General features: G+C 39.3%; 1 protein-coding gene across 7 annotated transcripts in view; it reads left to right on the top strand.

Annotated features, from left to right (window-relative positions):
- Window positions 1-20,490, top strand: part of ATP2B1 (ATPase plasma membrane Ca2+ transporting 1) — a 65,914-nt gene that overhangs the window by 25,303 nt on the left and 20,121 nt on the right. For all 7 annotated transcript variants that reach the window (XM_055711072.1, XM_055711076.1, XM_055711071.1 and 4 more), the window contains exons 2-11: window positions 1,805-2,215; window positions 7,085-7,282; window positions 8,139-8,393; window positions 8,471-8,596; window positions 8,967-9,110; window positions 12,662-12,700; window positions 13,808-13,969; window positions 15,597-15,811; window positions 17,196-17,438; window positions 19,855-20,096. In XM_055711072.1, coding sequence (XP_055567047.1) covers window positions 2,011-2,215; window positions 7,085-7,282; window positions 8,139-8,393; window positions 8,471-8,596; window positions 8,967-9,110; window positions 12,662-12,700; window positions 13,808-13,969; window positions 15,597-15,811; window positions 17,196-17,438; window positions 19,855-20,096 — 1,829 coding nt within the window. In that variant the 5' untranslated portion in view covers window positions 1,805-2,010. The remainder of the gene's footprint in view (window positions 1-1,804; window positions 2,216-7,084; window positions 7,283-8,138; window positions 8,394-8,470; window positions 8,597-8,966; window positions 9,111-12,661; window positions 12,701-13,807; window positions 13,970-15,596; window positions 15,812-17,195; window positions 17,439-19,854; window positions 20,097-20,490) is intronic.

The following is a 20,490-nucleotide window of genomic DNA, read 5'->3' as shown; positions in this document are numbered from 1 at the left end:
GCCAACAGCCTCCAGCTTTTGGGCATAGATGAGATAAAGAAGTGGTGTGGTGTGGCTTTAAAGAGCACTCTTTCATATATGATTTGCATGAATTTCTTCACTTACAGGATACTCTAGCAGAACATGTTACAGTCAGCTGAAGAATGTGCGTTAATCAAAACTGCATCATAGTATGCAGGTTAACACCATCATCGTGGACTTTTCAACTGTTGTAATTTTTTTTTTGCAAGTAACAGAAGACAATTGAGATATAAAAATGAATTTTTAAATTAGGTACCTTGTTGATGTTAGTTATAGGATGTTGAAGTTTTATGCATATGAATATTGTTTGCTTTGTGCTTTTTGCTGCTCTCCAGGAAACAGCCACAGACAGTGCTTTTCTCAGAATCTCCTAGTGATAGGAAGAGAAGAGCGGTTGTAGTTCTGCTGGAAATGGGACTGTCGCTTGTGGCTGGGTGACAGCACTTTAGAGTTTTTCAGCATCAGTGGTTGCCTTCAGTGTAAATGCAGTACTGTGGCACAGCGCTTGAAATGTTTGATTGACTAGAGCTGAAGCTGATTGTTTCCAGAGCAGAGAACTGAGACTTTCCTCTCCTTACCTTAAATGTCTGGCAATTAGGTGCTTATACCTGGATCTTAACATAGATGGGGTGGTTCAGCTGAACAGTCCTCTAACCTGGAGGGCAATAGACAGAAATCTTTTCTTTGCTATTTGACTCTTTGCCTTTGTAAAGCAATGCAGTCAGTGGTAACTTTTTGCTTCTGCTAGGCATATGACACCTGAGGGTCGTCTTGACCTGGAATTGTCCAAGTTACCGTTTGTCTGAGCCTGGCAGACATTATGTTTCATGAGGAGTATATTGTTAGTTGTGCTGGCTGTGCCTCCTTTATGTCAATAAAGCTGACTTATATGATCAGACATCAGGTCTTTATGTAGGCATGAAGTGTCTGTGTGTGTTCACTATACTGTTGTGGGGATACATGTGTGCGTGCAAAATGTCAGCTGTGTGGGAATTAAATATAGAACACCTGTGCAGGTTAAGAATCTGGTTAGTAAATGTTATTAAGCTACAGTGCTCTGATAGTCAGATGGAAGAGCTACTCTTAGTCTGCCTATCCGTTCTGTAGGAAGGTGGTATTGTGCAGTTTTCCCCTCTGTTCAAAATTAAATGCAGGTACTGTGGGAGGCTTGATTTGTGATGACATGGGCTGGAAGGGGGCTAAAACTGTTTGCACATGAAACTGCATTAAGGTCTGCCTGAAGATACACACCTACTTACACTACAGAAGTGCTTCATGCATGGGCTAACTTTGTGTTGAACATGTTTTTCTTGAGATTTCCACAAATGAGTTCATGGGAACACACAAAAGCTTGCTGATCCCAAACTTTGAGGTGAAAAGTTGGGATTTTTAGCTTGAGCACGTTCTTACCCCATGTGACGTCAGTGGTGGATGATCCAAACTCCAGTTCCCTGGAAATAGATTTATTTCCTGGCATTTTAAAAGGTTTCCTCTTGATGATGAACCGTATGGATATACCAAGCAAAACGCAAGACTTAAAGGCAATAACTGTTCTAAGTAGTTAATGATTTAAGAAAGTATAATAATGCCTGGTTATTTTGGTATGCAAAACATCCATTTTGTGCCTCGTCATTCTTTCCAGCTGAAATATTTTAGGAAATGTGAAGAAATTGTCCTTAAGCAGAAATTGGTTCTATAACCTCAATACAAAGGGTAGGGTTGTCTTACAATGTACTGCGATATAGCTGTTATGTAACTGAATGTGTATTTATTCTTTCCCTAGACTGTACATGCCATTTGGCTTGGGGAACAGAACACGCCATGGGACAAGCTCAAAGATATCTCTTCAGACGGGGTCTTTTACTTGGGTGATGTGTCTGCTCTCCTGACTGTCTCCATACCCAAAGGATTTATTTTCGTTTTGGAAATATTTTAAGTTGAAATCTTTTTCCTTACTGGAAACTGTCTACACGAAAGACTGCACGCATCATGGGTGATATGGCAAACAACTCGGTTGCATATAGTGGCGTAAAAAATGCTGTAAAAGAAGCTAATCATGGAGATTTTGGAGTTACTCTTGCAGAGCTCCGTTCTCTTATGGAACTTCGAGCTACAGATGCACTGCATAAAATACAGGAATGCTATGGAGATGTACATGGCATCTGTGCAAAATTGAAAACTTCACCAAATGAAGGTAAGTGAATTTTAACACTATTATTGAGGAAACATCATTTAGGAAAAACCTTGGTCAAGCCAACAACATTTTTTCTTAATGTAACAAAGTATGTAAAAGTATTTCGGTTACCTTAGTATTGCTTCTTACTCTTATAAGGCAGAGGTACTCAATGGCTATAAATAAGCAAGTGGGGTTTTTTCAGTTGGTCTAACTGCATGTGAGATGTTGGACTGGTGGTGAAGTTGCACTTTGGAATGAATTTCATTGATGTAGGCATCCACATATGAAATAGCAATGCAACTTAGCTGATGTTTAACTTTGAAAGCGTTAAGTTTAGTGAATAGCTCATATGACCTATAGTTCGCAATTCAAATCATGCTGTTGTAGAACACAAGGTTTTAATAGTCTAATGCAGGGCTTATTAATGCTTCTGTGTTGCTACTTAGTTCTTGTATTCCCCTATACAACTATTTTTAAAACTGGTAAAATCTGTTTTCTATTTGTACTACATTGAATTCTTAGTGGCAGGATCTAGTTTCTAAATCTGTAATATTACTTTAGATTTCATTTGATCTAAACAAAGTAACTATTAATACAGCTTTAGGTCCTAAGAGGTACTGTCACTATTAGTAGAAAGTTTGCAAAGTGATCATACAATATTATTCTCTAGAAATAAGCATCTTTAAAGGACATTTTGCCATGTTGGACTTGATGACATTCTGTGAAATGTGGTACCTGATGTTTTTGCTCACTAGAGTTATTACTCCCAAGATAGACTGTACAGATGTGAAGAAAGTAAATGTATCAAGTCTCCTTCCTGAGAGCTTTCCAGAAGTTTTTCTTAAGATCTCACCCTTTTTTACTACTCTTCCAATGGAAATGAAAGCTATACACTTCAATTTCTACAAGAAAGATGGAAGTCATATCGCTTAAGATGTCTAAACTGTAGTGTCCTGTACAAATGTTTTTATGTATTTTTATCTAATATTAACTCAAACTTATGTGAAGTCCTGCTGTTGGTGGTGCTTGAGAAGGACCAAAATCAAGACTTTGGCAAATGGTGGTGTCTCGGCATTTAAACAATTACGTGGCTTTTAACCAATGTGGTATGTTGGTGTCAGTGAAGTACCTGCTGTCTTAATCCTGGAGAGCTGTTGCTTTCTGTTCTTCAGAAATGCTATGGAAGGTTTTGTCTCCTTGGATCAAGAACAGCCTACTAATGCTATAAGGTATCTTTGGGTACATCTGCATTTAGCATGTTTTGGCTTGATCTGCTTTTGAAGCCAGACTCCTGAAATTATTTCAGTACATGAACTGGGTTGTTCTTACCAAACTGAAAGTAGCCAGCTCTTGTGCCTGACCTGCCAGTGAAAGGGATTAGACCAGTTTCAGGCTGAAGAAGGAATCTGTAAAACACGAGGAGTGCAAACTTCTGTTCCTTGGCATCAACGGAGTTGTAAAGTTTAGTGCATGTGTGTGAAGCACTGGTGTTATATTGCTTGTACGCAGCTCTTAGGAACAGCAGCCTCGTTACCCTGTTGACCTGTTGCACAGTACTGAAAGGCAGTTTCCTTTCTCAGTGAAAAGGGCTGCAGTTTTCTACAATCAGGAACTGAACTGAGAGTTGAATACTGTTTTACAGTAGTCTGCAAGGTTTAAGGCCCATTATTACTGCAAGCTAGGTAGGCATACAATTGTAGATGGACATGATGCACTAAGCACCAAATACCTGGGATACTGCAGAGTTTTCTTCATGCCCCTTAATGTAACAAGCAGGTTAACACATGGCAATGGTGAGTGTCAGCATACTTAAATGAGAAAGGGTTAGATGCCCTTTCCTGCAGATTGATCCTGCTGTACTTGTGATCAAGGCCTTTCCCCATTCAAAAGCATTTGACATTTAGGTGTACTGCAATCAGTTAAATACAATCACTAACTTGATAAAAGGGCACCATCTCTTTTTTTTCCTAAGTGTGAGAGCAGCTCATCAACATGGCAAGGCCTCAACAGTCAATCATGATAATTAGCTCAGAAAAGGTTAAGTAAGATGAGTTAGAGCAGTGTCCTCTACAAAGGTGTCATTTTGGCTCTGAATCACTGCATGAAGCTTTAGAGAACCATCCTGTCTGTCAGGTAAGATGCTATAAATTTCTTGGAGGTAGTACTGGGGAGCTCTTACAAAAGTAGAACTAGGTCTCTTTTCTTTTGTTAAAGTTGTAAGTATAGAAATGCAGACATTTCTAATGGAGAAAACCTAGGCAAGATCTAAGAAGAAAACTGCTATGTGTTACACTAGTTCTAGCTCTCTAAGATACCATGTGTATACCTGCAAGGCTCTGTGACACTTCTTCCTATTCAGAAGTTTTCTTTATAATGCGAAATGCTGACTTGCGCAATTTCTAGTGGCTTCACAGCAAAAGCACAGGTAGTTCCAAAATGCTATACAGTGGATGAGTTCAATTTGTACAGTTTCTTGCTTTGCAGTTGTTGACAGTGTAAGGCAATGTCTGTTTTCAGGTGAAATGTGGGCCAGACCTACCTGATTTGAAATGAGAAATGGGAGCTGTCCTTTACCAGTATTGCAAAAAAAAGACAGTGAGCAGACTTTACAGCTTAGTATTTAATGTTTATTATGTCCTTTACATGTGTACCAATGTATATAAATGTGAATAAATGAATGTTTGACATATCCATAGTAGCAAAAGTTCTTCTTATATTCTGGAGAGACGGACCACTATCAATATTTCCACGGGTCTACATAATTTTGATTGTCTAGTAACTTCTAGATTCTAATACAATCAGTATATGAAGTTTTAACTAGCCCCTTGCATAATACTTTTCAAGCTTAACCCCAGATAACATAATTTACCCTAGTTAAGAAATACAACAAAAAATATAATGGCAGTAGTTTCAACCTCAGGATGGTAGATAGTGAACTATGACATTGCCAGCCATGTGGTAAGTGTAGCAAGTTTGGTAATGGTGCTTGGTGTATTATGGCAAATACTAAAAATATAAAGCTTTGTGTCTTTGCTAGGTGTATTTACTAATCTTCACTAAGTGGTTCTGATAGTAGCTTAACTTTATGTAGCCTTTTCGGAAAATGCTTTTCATTCTTCAAAGACCATTGCTGTATACTTCTGATACTCTGCATCCTGGTGCTCTGTGAAGGGAGGAGGAGAGTGGTGCTGCTGCCACTATGTAAATAATCTTCCAAACTCTGCTATGCTAAAAGGAAGACAGAAATGGTATCTGTTGCAAAACAGCAGTATGGCTGAGCCTTTTAGAATGGCCAAGCTGTCCTGAGTTTCTCTAATTTCTCGCATATAGCTTGATTATGAAAACGGCCTTGCAGTGCTCTGAGTTGAGAGTTAAATTAAGCACCTGAAAGCTTGAACTTTGAGAAGCGTAGTGTTAGGGCTAACCCGTAAAATTGCTCCTTTGTGTTAAACCTCTAAAGCCATGCATTGAAGGTGAATCTAAAAGTGCTGGAATAAATCATGTACACTAAGAGTACATTTAATTCATTTCACTTTTGTAAAGATCTGCACATGCATTTTGCTTTTCAGTTAAGTGATTACATAGAAGTGTTAAAACTGAGGTCTGCAGTTCATTAGTCTTTGCAAAGTGTCTTGCAATAGCATGATGGTGCTAGGAAATGTCTATTAGGTATGTTAAATACCCCAGTTACGAAATCCAGTTGCGGTAGTTGCCTGTTCTTATTGATTACCTAGCATGTTTGCAGTACCTTTATCGCTAAACAGTTGGGTGAACTACTAAAAAAAATGCTATGAAACAAATTGTTGTCTTTAAGCAGGTGCTAATCATAACCTTGGGGGCAACATAGTTGACATGTCCAGACCTTTGGTCTGAACATCACTGGATCTTTGCCATTTTGCTTTGAAAAATGAGCTTGTGGCTTAAATTCTGAATGGTGGGTTAGGTAGCTGGAAACTATTGAAGGAGTTAACAGGAGGTGTAGTTATGGAAGACCTTGAGTGCATGACCTTGCACTGAATATACTTGGTATTCCTTTATTTTTAAAGGCTTGGCTAGCTCTTGAAGCATGAAGTGCCTTTTAGCTCTGGCCTGCTCTAGTGTCCCTTAAGGATAGTACCACAGCTGAGACACAGAAGAGGACTCAAAAGAAATACGACCTATAAAAAAGAAGATAGGTACAAAACTGAGGGTGACAGACCCTGCACAGTGCTAAATATGGACTCCCTGTGAGATGAGATGGAAAGTGAAGCTTTAGAAAAGCAAACAGTGGCTGTCCAGGCAGAAGCAACATTATTAAGTGGCTGCTTCTTTCCACATGATGCCTGGAGAGCTTCACTAGCCTTTTGTAGTATTTTATATAATAATTCAATAATATACAAATATAATATTTAATACAGTAATCATATTAAATATTATATAGGTGTTACATTAATTGTAGGATCCTAGGGCATTATCACTGAATACAGAATCCCTACAGGGGAAACCAGAGCTGGCTTCACAGGCTGTGATCTTGCTGAAGCTGCATGGTGCTACTCAGTTCCAATAGTAGTAACTCTACTAATGGTCTTGTCTTGCAAACTTGTTGACTTTGTATGAAGGTATGTCTGTTACTGTTCCTCTGCTGCTGTGTCATATAAGTGCGAGCAGGCAGACTATCAGCTTACTTTATATTGGCAAAGTGTGAATTATAAAATATAGCTGGTTTTCTGTTGCAACTCTTAATTTTAAAGGATAATACTTAAGTAGTTATATCTGAGATACAGCTTTTCAGTATTGTTACTGAAATACGGAGTGAGGCTTGACTCTGTGAATGGGAAACCTCAATCGCTTATAATGTGAGGGTGAAATGCATATAAGTGTCACTAACTTTGTCTTATTATTAAATAGGTTTAAGTGGAAATCCAGCAGATATAGAAAGGAGAGAAGCAGTTTTTGGGAAGAACTTTATACCTCCTAAAAAGCCAAAAACATTTCTTCAGTTAGTATGGGAAGCACTACAGGATGTTACACTAATCATATTAGAAATTGCAGCCGTAGTATCCTTGGGCCTTTCTTTTTACCAGCCTCCAGGAGGAAATGAATCACGTAAGTAAAGTTTTTTTAAAAAGTAGGTATCTACCTATATTATCCAACTGACTTTCCTGGTCCGACATGCCTTTACTGTGAATCTGATGGGAAACAGTAAGTCGGTGGAAAAGCAGCTAATTGACAGAAAATTCCCAAAACTCTAGTTTGCCTTAAAAGGGCAACATGAGATTTCCCTGGTCACGATCCGGTATCATTCTGACCAAAATAATGCCAAATGTAAAGTGCAAGCAGCAGGAGCAAGGACTTGTCGTAGATCCAGTCATGTTTCTGCGCAAGTGGTTTTTTTAGCTTTGCCTCAAATATTTAAGCAATTTATAATTTGCAGTCATGTGCTTTCTTTGGGGAGTCAGCAAGTCTTAAATTTCTCTTGATTTGCAATATGACACTGGTAACTTTCTAATTTAAGAAATGAAGCTATGTTTATACTTCTAAACAGAAAATGAAGGGATCTGGTCTTCATTGAACTGAATTTTGCAAGGATATCTGGCTTGTTAAGATAAAAGTAAAGTGGGAAACATTGAGAAAGTAGAAGGTGGTGAACTAATTTGTCTAGTTTGGCATTCTTATTATTATTCATTTAACAAGATAATTAGGACAGGTAACTTCTTATATCACCTTTTCTTACGTTCTGATAAGCAGGGATGTAAATTCTAGGTGGTTTAACTTCATTGAGCTGTTCTAGCTTCCAGGTTCTTTAGCTGCTTTGTGTGCTATCCTTACTGAAAAAAAAGATAAAATTGTAAAGGCTAGCACAGAAAATGTAGCAACTATTAGTTTCTTCTGTTTGGCAAAACTTTTTTGTTGAAATAACGATTTGCCTGATCTTTCTTAAATCTAAAACCTGTTTTTACAGTATGTGGATCAGTAAATGTTGGTGAAGAAGAGGACGAATCTGAAGCAGGTTGGATTGAAGGAGCAGCAATCCTCCTATCTGTAGTTTGTGTGGTATTAGTAACAGCTTTCAATGACTGGAGTAAAGAGAAACAGTTTCGGGGCTTGCAGAGCCGTATTGAACAAGAACAGAAATTCACAGTCATCAGAGGTGGCCAAGTCATCCAAATACCAGTAGCTGACATAATTGTTGGAGATATTGCACAAGTGAAATATGGTAAACATTTTTAAAGTTGAAATTTCTTTTATTTTAAAAAAGGAACTACAGTCCACATACCCAGTGATCTCTTGTAGGTGATCTTTTACCAGCTGATGGTGTACTCATTCAAGGAAACGACCTCAAAATTGATGAAAGTTCACTGACTGGAGAATCTGATCATGTTAAGAAATCTCTGGACAGAGATCCTATGCTGCTGTCAGGTGTGTAACATCGGACAATTCTTGAAGAAAGTGGTTTGTTTCTGGGGGTAAACTGGTTTTTTAAAATTTTGAGGTTAAAATCTGGCAAACTGGACCTTTACCTAGGGCAGCTTCTTAAAGTAACCAAAACCAGTGCAGCTAGTACAAAACTTTGTCAAAGCAGGCAGACTCTTAAAACTGATAAACATTTTGTGTAGCTGCTTATGGTCTTATCTTCCAGATAGTTTTGGCAATTAAAACTCTAGGGGAACACGGTGGTATATACACATATCCTAAGGTTTCATCAGTGTGAAGTTTGAAAATTCATTTCCTTTGTGCTCTGCCGTATAACTGGTCAAGTCTCAGTGGAAAACCTGATTCAATCTTTCAGGTACACATGTGATGGAAGGCTCTGGAAGAATGGTTGTTACTGCTGTAGGTGTGAACTCTCAGACTGGAATCATCTTTACCTTACTTGGGGCTGGAGGAGATGAAGAAGAGAAGGAGAAGGAAAAAGAGAAGAAGGACAAAAAAAGTAGGCACAATAGTCTTAAGTCCCTGGGGAGGGAGGTGTGGACTCCTGAATGTTACTAATAAAACCATGTTCTTGTTGTCTGGAGCCAGAAATCTTTTTTTCTATTATTTTTTTGAAAACCCAACTCATGCTTTCAGTAAGTATCACAAGGGCAAAACCGAAATCAGGTCCTGTCGTGGTTTAACCCTGGCTGGTAATTAAGTACCACGCAGCCACTTGCTCACTCCCCCCTCACTCAGAGGAATGGGGAGGAGGGTTGGAAAGGAATGTAAAACTCAAGGGTTGAGATGAGAACAATGTAATAATTGAAGCAGAATAATAATGAAAGAACAATAGTAATAATGATGACAATAACAATTATAATGAAAATGGGGAGGGAAAGAATAAAATCCAGAGGTAGAGGAAGAAACGTGTGGTGCACAATGCAGCTTCTCGTCACCCGCTGACCGATGCCCAGCCAGTCCCCAGGCAACAGTCTGCCTGCCCTGGCCAACCCCAGGTGTATATACCAACCATGGTGTCCCATGGTGTGGAATATCTCAAGCTAGTTTGGGTCAGCTGACCTGGCTGTGTCCCCTTCCCATTCCTTGTGCCCCGTAAGCCTTTGCACTAACAAGGCTTGAGAAACTAAGAAGTCTCGCGTCAAAGCCAAAACACAGCACCGTACTACCTCCCAGGAAGAGAATTAACTCCGTCCCAGCTGAAACTGGGACAGGTCCAATCATGCAAGACTACACCACAACTAATTCTCCTTGCATAGATTTTTAATTAAACTTCAGATCTCATTGATCAATTAGAGGTTTGGAAGTTTACAACTTCTAACCAGCCATACTATGTATAAATTTTTGAACTGTCCCCTTGTGTAATTACAAAGTATGTTCATGTCTAACAGCAAATATTTCTTTTATGGCAAACAGGTTATTACCAATAACTCAACTTAGTAAGTATCTAGTTCTGCTTTTGACAGGTAGAAAATGTCCTGTGGCAAGGAGTTCTGTGACACTTGGAGGGAAAAAGCTTGCGTCATTGATATTGCTGAGTTTGTGGGTATCTTAAGCATATGTAAGACTGATTTTTATACAGGTGAGCAGACAGCTGCTCCTGCTATTCCTTTTCTTGCAGAGCTGAACCTTTGAGTGTTCAGAGACAGACATAAGGCAAATCCCTTCTAGCACTTTCCTGTAAACTGTTTGTGGAGGGATGAGGGGCTTGTAACCTAGAGCATTTTGGAGCTCTTCTGTGATGTGTGAAATGGGCGGTCTTCCTTATTCTGAAAGACTTGCTCAGCAGCTGGAACTATAAGGTCACTTATCTAAGCCACAGCCTTTATCCTGAGAATCAGGGCTTGGAAATGTTAACCAGTAATGTTTTGATCCTAGCTCTTCACAAGGCATGTTCAGGACTGAGCTTCATTCACCACAGCAGTAATTTTTCTAGAAATGGTTGTGAGGCCCACTGGATGGGACTAAGCCTGAAGATTCTTGGCAGAAGACTATACTTTTTCATCAGAGGAATATGAAACAGTAATGAAAAGTTCATACAGAAATGTGCTTGGGAATTTCAGTGGCCTTCAAACTAAAGAGATGATTGTTGGAATGTGTGCTCTTTGCAGGAATTAGGATCAAACTGTGCTTTTTGTCGTTGTCCTGATCCACAAATACTTTGCAATTCTCACTGTTCTTGATACTTAGAGTAGTAAATTTCTTTAGAAGTAAGTTACAAGAATTGTTACAAAACGACTTTAAAGTTCAAAATCAGTTTCAAGCTCAAGTGTGGTACTGAAGAGTAAAAGTTGACCTACAGCACTTCCAGGGATTGGTGTGGAACAGTTTCCATCCTTTGCTCTTTCCCTTGCAGAGGAAAGAGAAGGAGAGAAGTAACAGTACCAGCTGCTGCAGGAGATGTGGAGAAGACTATAGCTTTTATTAATACTGAGCCAGTGTTTATTATTCTATAAGCAGAAGTTGTTTTGACAAGTAGTGTTTTGTTTATGTCCTAGGGCCTGAGCACTTGTGGGGTCTTTTGTCTCCCAAGATAGGCGACTTCCTCTTTCTCTTAAGTTAGGTGCCTGATAAGATTCTCCTTGGTAAAACTCAGGTTAAACTAATTTAGCTTCTCTGTGGATGTTAAGGAGATTAAAGTGGCTATTTTTAGTCAGCTGTATATGGCTTGGTTCAGAGTGAAAGCAAATGTATATACAAGGAGTTAGAAGTACCTCAAGTGTAGAACTTTCCTCTTGTAATGAGAGAAGAACTAGGAAAGAAAAAATACTGAATTAGGAGACAATTATGAGTTCTGAAGAGGTCTGAAGTGACATCTTCTGGAGAAGGTGAACATGCTTTCTTCCCTCTTCCTCCCCCACCCCAGCTGTTCTGAGGATGCTTGGAGGAAAATCCTATGTACAGAAGATACATATAGACTATGTCTACAGTAATAATGTAGTGGAAGTATAAATGTCAGAGAGGCTGCCTGATAATTTGATTTTTCTTCTGCCTGAGTACTCTTATACATTTCAGTCTACGTAACCTAAGTCCAAAAACTTAATACTGGTACTGAATAAATAAATAGTGATACTGAGAGACTTTGCGTTTCGTTCTTAAGTTCCTCAATTTTGCTTTTATTTCAGGTTATTGCAAATAGTAACTATAACCCTTGCTTTCATTACTTAGGAGAAAAGTTTTTCACTTGGCAAAGTAGTATCTAAACCTTTCTACCTGAAAATACAAACAAAAAAAGATAGTGTGGCATGCCCCCCCCCGCCCCCAAAAGGTACACATGATGTGTTTGGCCTTCTAGTTACCTTTAATGTTTCACTCATTAATTTATTTTGTTATTTCACTGTTTTTTATGATCTCTTGTTGAACTCCATTTCTGAACAGAGATAGGAGTGATATTTTATTATGAACTTGAACTATCCTCCTAGTGATGTAATATTGGTATGTTGCCAACAGATTATGTTCATGCTTGCATAAATAGGGTTAGCATAGATCCAGTAATCCAGCACTGTACCTCCATTAAGCTTTGGTGCGGATTTATAAATATTTTATACTACAATAGTTTCTGCAGTGTTGTATGAAAGCATGCATTCTGGAAGTGAGATCCTACAGTTCATTTACAGTAGTAGTCAGATAATAGCTGCAAAGTATTGGAAGAACAGAGAGCAAGACTGAGGCCACCAGAATCACTTCACGTCACAAATTTCTTTCCTAGAAAAATGTTTAGGCAAGCCTTTTAAAGGCTTTCCTCACAAGTATTAAATATCTGTATCAGTAATTTGTGCAAACTTAACTATGGCAGGATAACACTGTAGCAGTTTTGTATGGGAAAAATAAAGTACAAAAACCCTAATACGAGCTGCTTCTGTGAGTTGACCTATACTTTTGAAGCCTCAGTTACATGAACCCTTGTCTCCAGTTTGTTCTATACTTTCTAAAAATTCAGTTACTCGCTTAAGCATATGGTAATGTGTGCATTTTTTATATGAACATAAGCACTGCACTGAAATTAACTCTGCACAGCCAGTTTAAAACACAACTTGTTCCTCTCTCCAGGTAAAAAGCAAGATGGAGCTGTTGAAAACCGTAACAAAGGTAAACGCATGTTCTCTGATCCTTTCTCACACAAGTACCTATTTTCTGAGAGTGTATGTAATGGGTACGTACTTTCCTTTGAAAGTACATATTGAATACTTGGATCCAAAGTGCTTATGCTAAAGATGGCGTAAGTGACTCTGCCCAAAACAAATGCTTAAATGAACTCTGTAGTCTCAACATAGCTAGATACTACAAAATTAAACTTCACCAATTATTTTTTTCAGCTATCCTGTAGAGGTGAGTTAACCTTGGCTGGCTGGCTTCCAGATGCCCAGCTAGCTGCTCTCTCACTCCCCTTCCTCAGGGGTGTGGGGCTGAAAATAGAATTAAAAGCTTGTGATTTGAGAAAAGGATGGGGAGGTATTGCTAATTATCCCCATGGGCAAACCAGACTCAATTTGGGGAAAATTAATTTATTGCCAATTAGAGTAGGAAGGTGAAACAAAAACAACTAAAACCACCTTCCTCCCAGTCCCCCTTCCTTCCAGGCTCAGCTTCACTCCTGACTCCTCTGCTTCCTCCCTCTGAGGAGCTCAGGAAGATAGAGAATAGGGCTCTTTGGTCAGTTCATAATGTTTGTCTCTGCTCCTTTGTCCTCATACTCTTCCCTTGCTCCACCACAGTGTCCCTCCCGCAGTATACAGTCCTTCATGAACTTCTCCAATGTGGGCTCTTCCCACAGGGTACGGTCCTTCAGGAACAGACTGCAGAAGCATGGGTCTCCCCGGGCCACAGCTTCTGCCAGGATCATGCTCTGGCATGGGCCCTTCACATGCTGCAGCTTCTTTCAGAGCACAGCTGCCTGCTGTGACAATGGGGTCCTCCACAGGCTGCAGGTGGATATCTACTCCACTGGGGTCCTCTGGGCTGCAAGGGGACAGCCTGCCTTATCTATCCATGGGCTGCAGCTCCCCTGCTGCCAGCACCTGGGCACCTGCATCCCAATACACCTGTTTCAACATTCTCATGTAGTATGGCATCTCTGGATACAAGGTACTAATGCAGTCCTGCTGTTTACTGGAGCCCAGTGTTATTAGGCTTTTTAAGTATCGTTGATTCTGGGGACTCCCCAATATTTAAACTTTATTTGATTTGAACTTCTAGCTAAAGCTCAGGATGGTGCAGCCATGGAAATGCAACCACTGAAGAGTGAGGATGGTGGCGATGGAGACGAGAAAGACAAGAAGAGAGCAAATTTGCCAAAGAAAGAAAAGTCAGTTCTTCAAGGCAAACTTACAAAGCTTGCAGTTCAGATTGGCAAAGCAGGTATGGTATATCAATAACTTTGTTATGTTGATGTGACATGTTTGTATAAAGTTAGAACATGCATGGTTTGTGAGTAGATAACTTAAGTAGCTAGCCTCGAGTAGTTTGATTCTTTAAGTGCAAAATTTCAATGTATGCCATCGTGCCTGAGTGTGCTGATAGCTTCTCACACTGTATCATGTGGATGGCTTTTATTTTTCCTTGATTGAAATAGATTCAGGCTTTAGTGTGTCAGCTTCTGGGTGAGCAAATTCTAACTTCATAACACTGAACAATATGAAAGATGTTCTTATATAAGATATGGCATTTAGTGATGTATGTAGAGAACTATAAATTGAGCGAAGCTTGGAAAATGTGGTAGGGTTGACCAGGTTATCTCTGCTACTTCCAGAGGAGTAGGAATTTCCACTTGCCTTGCTGCTATGTAACATTTTTATTGACTTTCTGCTATTCTTTAGCTTCTGTCACTCTTCTGTGAGCTAATATTCAGCTGTCATGTTAAAATCTTTCATAAACTCTTGCTTCTTTAGACTAAAACAACAATGAAGTGCAGTGTAAATTTTGGGCTATATTATGTAGTATGTAGAGAGAGATTTATTTCAATTATTTCAGGTTTTATTTTGATCCATTTTAGAATTGCTGAAAGATTTAGGCTAGAAGGAGCTTCTAGCAGTCTTCTAGACCAGCCCACAGCTCAAAAAGGGCTGACTTCAGCATCTGTGTCATAAGACAGTTATGCTGTGAGGACAACCAATTAAACTTTTAGCTTTAGCACTCCATAGTTATGTATAGCAATGTTAATTTTTCAGAGAAACCTGTACTAACAAATGTTGAATAAAGCTTCCATAGTATGTTTAGTGTAAAATAGTGTTATGAGAAAACGCTTGTGAAAGATGTGAAAAAAATTTAAAGTTTTTGTTCTCCTTTATGCATATTTTGATCTATTGTAATTCTCCATGCACCCTTAATTAATGCTCATGTACTTCACACATGCATTTTTCTGGCCTGCTGCTTTGCGATGGTGCTCACATTGAAGCATCTTTCTATAACAAGCTGGCACTTCAGTGGCTTTATTTTTTTATTTCAGCCAGGTTCATTTTCCTTCATTGTTTCCATGCAGTGTCTGAAGTGTGCTGTTCAGCTTGCTAACAGCAGTTCTAGTTTGTCTTCCCAGTTAATCCCAGTTCATTGATCATATATGCTGAGCTGCCATATTTAATCCCACCTGCAGCAGGAAGCAGGTTACAGGCTGTCAGCAGCTTTCTCTACTAAGTCAGCAGTACAATTGCTGAAGGACCTGCTGAATTATTTCAGTTCTTATGCTGCTTAGTCAATCCACTTTACATATTGGTCTCTCCCGTTCATAAGTAGATCTACACTTTTCAGTGAAAGAGAAAGAAAGAAAAAGATTTTTAGAAGTTTCTATGTGAAATGCATGAGGAAAGACTTGCATTGGAAGCTGGAACACCTTTGAGAACTACCTCAATGTATCCTGACTTGCCTGCTTAAAATCTTAGTTATAAACTAACTTCTATAAAGGCAGAAGTATTTGCACTACTTATCCAGAATCTGTACTGCCAAACATTTGAGATAATTTCTGAAACCTGTTTATTCTCTTTTTAACAAGGTTTGTTGATGTCTGCAATCACAGTCATTATCCTTGTATTATATTTTGTAATTGATACCTTCTGGGTTCAGAAGAGACCGTGGCTTGCTGAATGTACACCAATTTATATTCAGTATTTTGTGAAGTTCTTCATTATTGGAGTTACAGTCTTGGTGGTGGCAGTACCAGAAGGTCTTCCACTTGCAGTTACTATATCTCTTGCTTACTCTGTTAAGGTAAGTGAAGGGATGGGGAACAGATTTTAAGGTGGGTGTATTCATCAGCTGTAAAATCTCAGTTGAGATACACTGCATCACATATGTGCAGCAGACTGGGGAGGAGCCTTTTCTTCTTGTCCTGAACTGCATAAGAAATCCACAGCAGTATTTTTCTTAATCTCTGAATACACACTAACGTGAACAGTGAGCAGTGACAGCCTGTTACCACCAACTAAGGATGAATGGATTTAGCTCATAACATTGTAGCATTTGCTTATAATAAATGGCTGAGTTCGTAGATAACACTCTCTTCTGTAAACCTGAACTTCTACCCTAACAGATGTGTTAAGCAACTACTACAAAAGTTCCCAGACTGGTTTTCCTTGAGTGTTGAATATTGTAAAGATACAGCTTTCTATTTATTGGAGCATGAGTTAAAAAACATGCTGTATTTGTTCTCTTTATTTTTTTACTACTTCAGCATGCTGGGACTAGTTATTGATCTGAAAATCTAATTGTAAAGACAATGGCTGTTTAGGCTGTGTTCTAAAACTTATTAATTTAAAGCACTAACCAGTAGTGGCCTTGGTATTGTATCATTTGAAGTTACTCTAGCTCTCTAAAGTTGAAATGCACAAACTTGTGAAGTAAAGAATTTAAAGTGATACTTAACCTATGAGACTTGTGTAGTCCTTGCTGTCTTAGCTGAAACATCAGTCTGCTCCTAGTTTGTGTTTGACTTGAAGTCTTACCCAAACATCATATGAGATGCAAGAGTAAGTCTGTAACACAGCTTATTTGAGCTTGTAAGCAGGAAGACTGTTTAAATTTTGTATCTGGTAAAGCTCGGTCTGTACCTGTCCTCTATTTCTAAATATCATAAATTATTTGCTCCTAATGGCCTGAATATTATCAGTAGTCAGTGTGACATGCAGATACAGGAGACTTAAGGCTGTATTTATGAACATTGTTCAAAATGAAGTTTACTGTGACATAATAGACTTAAAGGAATCCTTACAGTATGTGACATCTACAAATTCTTCCTCTAAGACAGGGGTCCTCAAACTTTTTAACCAGGGGGCCGGCACGCGGATGCAGTGGCAGGCAGTCACCTGCGGCTGCTTGGTTTCCCCGCCCCAACCCCCGGGGGGGGGGGGGGGGGGTGGGGGGGTGGGGGGTGCAGGGGGGTTCTGTAAATACCGGGGGCCAGATTGAGGACCCTGGGGGGCCGTATCCGGCCTGCGGGCCATAGTTTGAGGACCCCTGCTCTAAGATGTTAGATAACTTAAAGGCTGAGTAACTTCTGAAACTGCTGTGTAAGTAAGACTGGACACCCTAAATGAGAATTTCTGAAATGTAAAGTAATGGTTATGGATAGCTGTTGACTGCTTTTGTTTCCTAGAAAATGATGAAAGATAATAACTTGGTGAGACACCTGGATGCGTGTGAAACGATGGGCAATGCGACAGCTATTTGCTCAGATAAAACGGGAACATTGACCATGAACAGAATGACAGTGGTCCAAGCCTACATCAATGAAAAACATTATAAGAAAATTCCAGAACCAGAAGCTATTCCAGAGAAAACTATGGCTTACCTTGTGACAGGAATTTCTGTTAATTGTGCTTATACTTCCAAAATACTGGTAAGTGGACTTCTTCTTTCAAATCAAGATAACTAAAAAACTTCCTCAAAAGATGCAAATCGTCTGGTGGCCACATGGTAGGCAGTTAAGTGTTAACACATGGCAAAATGTAGTGTAAGGTATTTTGTACCTGCTGTAAATTGCTCAACCGTTCATTTGAGACTAAACTTCAAAAATAGTTTATTTCAGTTACAACTTAACTTAGGTTTTGAACTGATAAATCAAAGATGCACTCTCAGGAAGATAACTTCCTTTAAGTTCAGTTTTGTCTAGATTTGTTTTTATAAGTTGAGCGGTTTACCTTCCTTGAAGAGCATCTTGGCTTGATTTGAGTGCTACTACAAAGTAAACATGTAAGAGTAGCATAACATTAGCATGTAATGAGAAAATGCAAGTACAGATGAGGATTTTCATGGATTTTTATTCCAGATACTGTTTATGAGTTTGTAGGATTTAGAATTGTGACACCTTTGATGATAACTTGTTTGAGACTTCCAAAATAATTTGAAATAAAAAGAGTAATGGACTTAAGATATTTTAAATAGTGAACTATTTAGCACTTGTATGCTGTTTGCTGCAACTCCAAACATAGTTTCCTTGCTGCAGTTATTCCGATGTGTTGCATAACTTATATTCTTTAAAGCAGTTAAAATAATCATTAGGATTTAGCTTTAGAAAATAAACTACCACTTCCAGATTCAGTAGAAACCTCCATTATGAATGCTTTGTACAGGAATAGCAGTAAAACCTCAGTCCAAAAGCTACTTTTCAGCCAATAAAGATGGTATCTCTGCAAGAAGTTCCTCAATAGCAGTACTTGAGGTAGCGCATGGAGATCACCAACACCGATTTCTCTGAAACAAGACTGAAATGCTCCTAATGAGGTACAGCATGTGAGGAGTTTCACAGTCTGTTTTCTAAAGATGCTTCTTTTAAAAGTAGCTGCATGCAAACTGACCAGGTCCCTCACTCCTACAATTTTAGTCAAATCACATCCATTGCAGTCAGAGTGAGTCTGTTCTACAGAATCAGAGGGCTGAAAGGGACCTCTTGAGATCCTCTGGTCTATCCCCCCCTGCTCAAAGCAGGGTCAGCAAGAGGACATTGCTCAGGGCTATGTCCAGTCAGATTTTAAGAATGTCAAAGGATGGAGACTCTGCAACCTCTGGGCAACCTGGTCAATTATTTGACCACCCTTAGATTAAAAGATGTTTCCTTGTGTTGAAGTAGAATTTCAAGGGTTTCAGTTTGTACCCATTGACTGTTGTCCTCTCACCGGGCACCACTAAGAAGTCTGGCTTAGCAGTCTTTACTGTTGCCCCACCTACCTGCCCCATTCAGGTATTTAATATATATGGATAAGTTTCTCCCCCAGAGGCTTCTCTTCTCCAGGCTGAACAGTCCCAGCTCTCAGCCTCTCCGCGTATGTTAGGTGCTGCTCCAGTCCCTATATCATCTGTGTGGCCCATGGCTGGACTTGCTCGTGGATATCCATGTTTCCTGTACTGCGGAGTCCAGAACTGGACATGTTAAACTGCAGATTAAAGTGGACATTTTGAAAGTGTGAGCATTCAGTACAGCTAAACCCAAGATCTTGCAGCTCTGAATGATGAAAATGGATTACTGACTTGTGATTAATACAGTTCAGCTCTAGCTGCTTGAGGCATGTCAGGCTGAGTAAGTGCAGCTTCTGCCTTTTTACTACAAACCACGCTGCAATGTTATAGCTATATAAGATGAGAAATACCTTGAGAGAAATACTCCTTGACTTAAAGCACTAGTACATGCATATTCCACATCGCTGAGATAAGAATTTGTTCTGGTATTAAAGGGTTGGAAACTTGTTTCTGAACTCCTTCCAGATAAATAGGCCGTGGCCTGGAAAACAGAACTTGTGGTGAGGCTTAAGAAGCTTAAAGACTTAGTTTGTTAGTAGAAGGCTAACAGGTGATGTGATCACAGTGTAAGTCATTGAGGAAGAGTTATTACAGGAGCAGATAATTTAGGAGAAATAATGTTATTTAGCTTGCTTAAATCAGTTTTAAGTAAACCTGTCTGTATTTTTTAATGTGAAATAATTCTTCAGGGACTGTGCTCAATTGATCAGATAGATATTTCAAGTAATGGAAAATGCCTTTTAGAAAGGTCATGTTGGGGTTGGATACAAACTTAACAGGTGATTTTGGGGTCTGACAAAGGGATGGAAAGATCCTGAAACAGGTACAGAAGAAGTTACTCACAAAAGCCAGCACTATGACTTTGGCTCACGACTCAGGAATTTATAGAGTAATCATCGCAAAAGTGAAACTTCCCCCATCCCAGAGCTAAGCTTGGTCTTCACTTCCTTGTTTTCTAAATGCTGTTTCAGTAGTTCATAATTTAACCTGATCAGTGAAGGTTCTTGTTCTTCTTGCAGCCTCCTGAAAAAGAAGGTGGCCTACCACGTCATGTTGGAAATAAAACTGAATGTGCCTTGCTGGGATTACTCTTGGATTTAAAACGTGATTATCAGGACGTAAGAAATGAGATACCAGAAGAGGATTTATACAAAGTGTACACCTTCAACTCTGTTAGAAAGTCTATGAGTACTGTGTTAAAAAACTCTGATGGCAGTTTCCGGATATTCAGTAAAGGTGCCTCTGAGATAGTTCTTAAAAAGTAAGAAAAACTACTATTGTAATTCAGCACTTAAATTTGGCTAAATGTTGTGATAGATGAGGAGACTAAAGTGCTAAACAGCACTGTGGCATAGCCAGTTAAATATTTCTGTTGTTCACAAACAAGTGCAGCAGTCCCATGTGATTGCAGCCAGCTTCCTAGCTTGTCTCCTTCCATTGTTTGACTTTCTACACTAACATGGGTAAAACTTCGCATTTCGGTCACTGATTCTCACACCCCAGCCATGCCCTCCTTCCCCCTACTCCCCCCCCCCCCCCCCCCCAAATGTCTAAAATTCCAGCAAAGATTTGTACCTTTGAAAAGTGATTACTTTTAACTTCAAAAGACTCTGTAAGTTGGTGTGCAAGTTGATCATTTTAACAGGAGGTTGAAC

This window comes from Falco cherrug, chromosome 5, assembly GCF_023634085.1.
Source record: "Falco cherrug isolate bFalChe1 chromosome 5, bFalChe1.pri, whole genome shotgun sequence".
NCBI classification, from domain to species: Eukaryota; Metazoa; Chordata; class Aves; order Falconiformes; family Falconidae; genus Falco; species Falco cherrug.
Note: the sequence above shows the minus strand (reverse complement) of the source record. Positions and strands in the feature narration are given on the sequence as shown.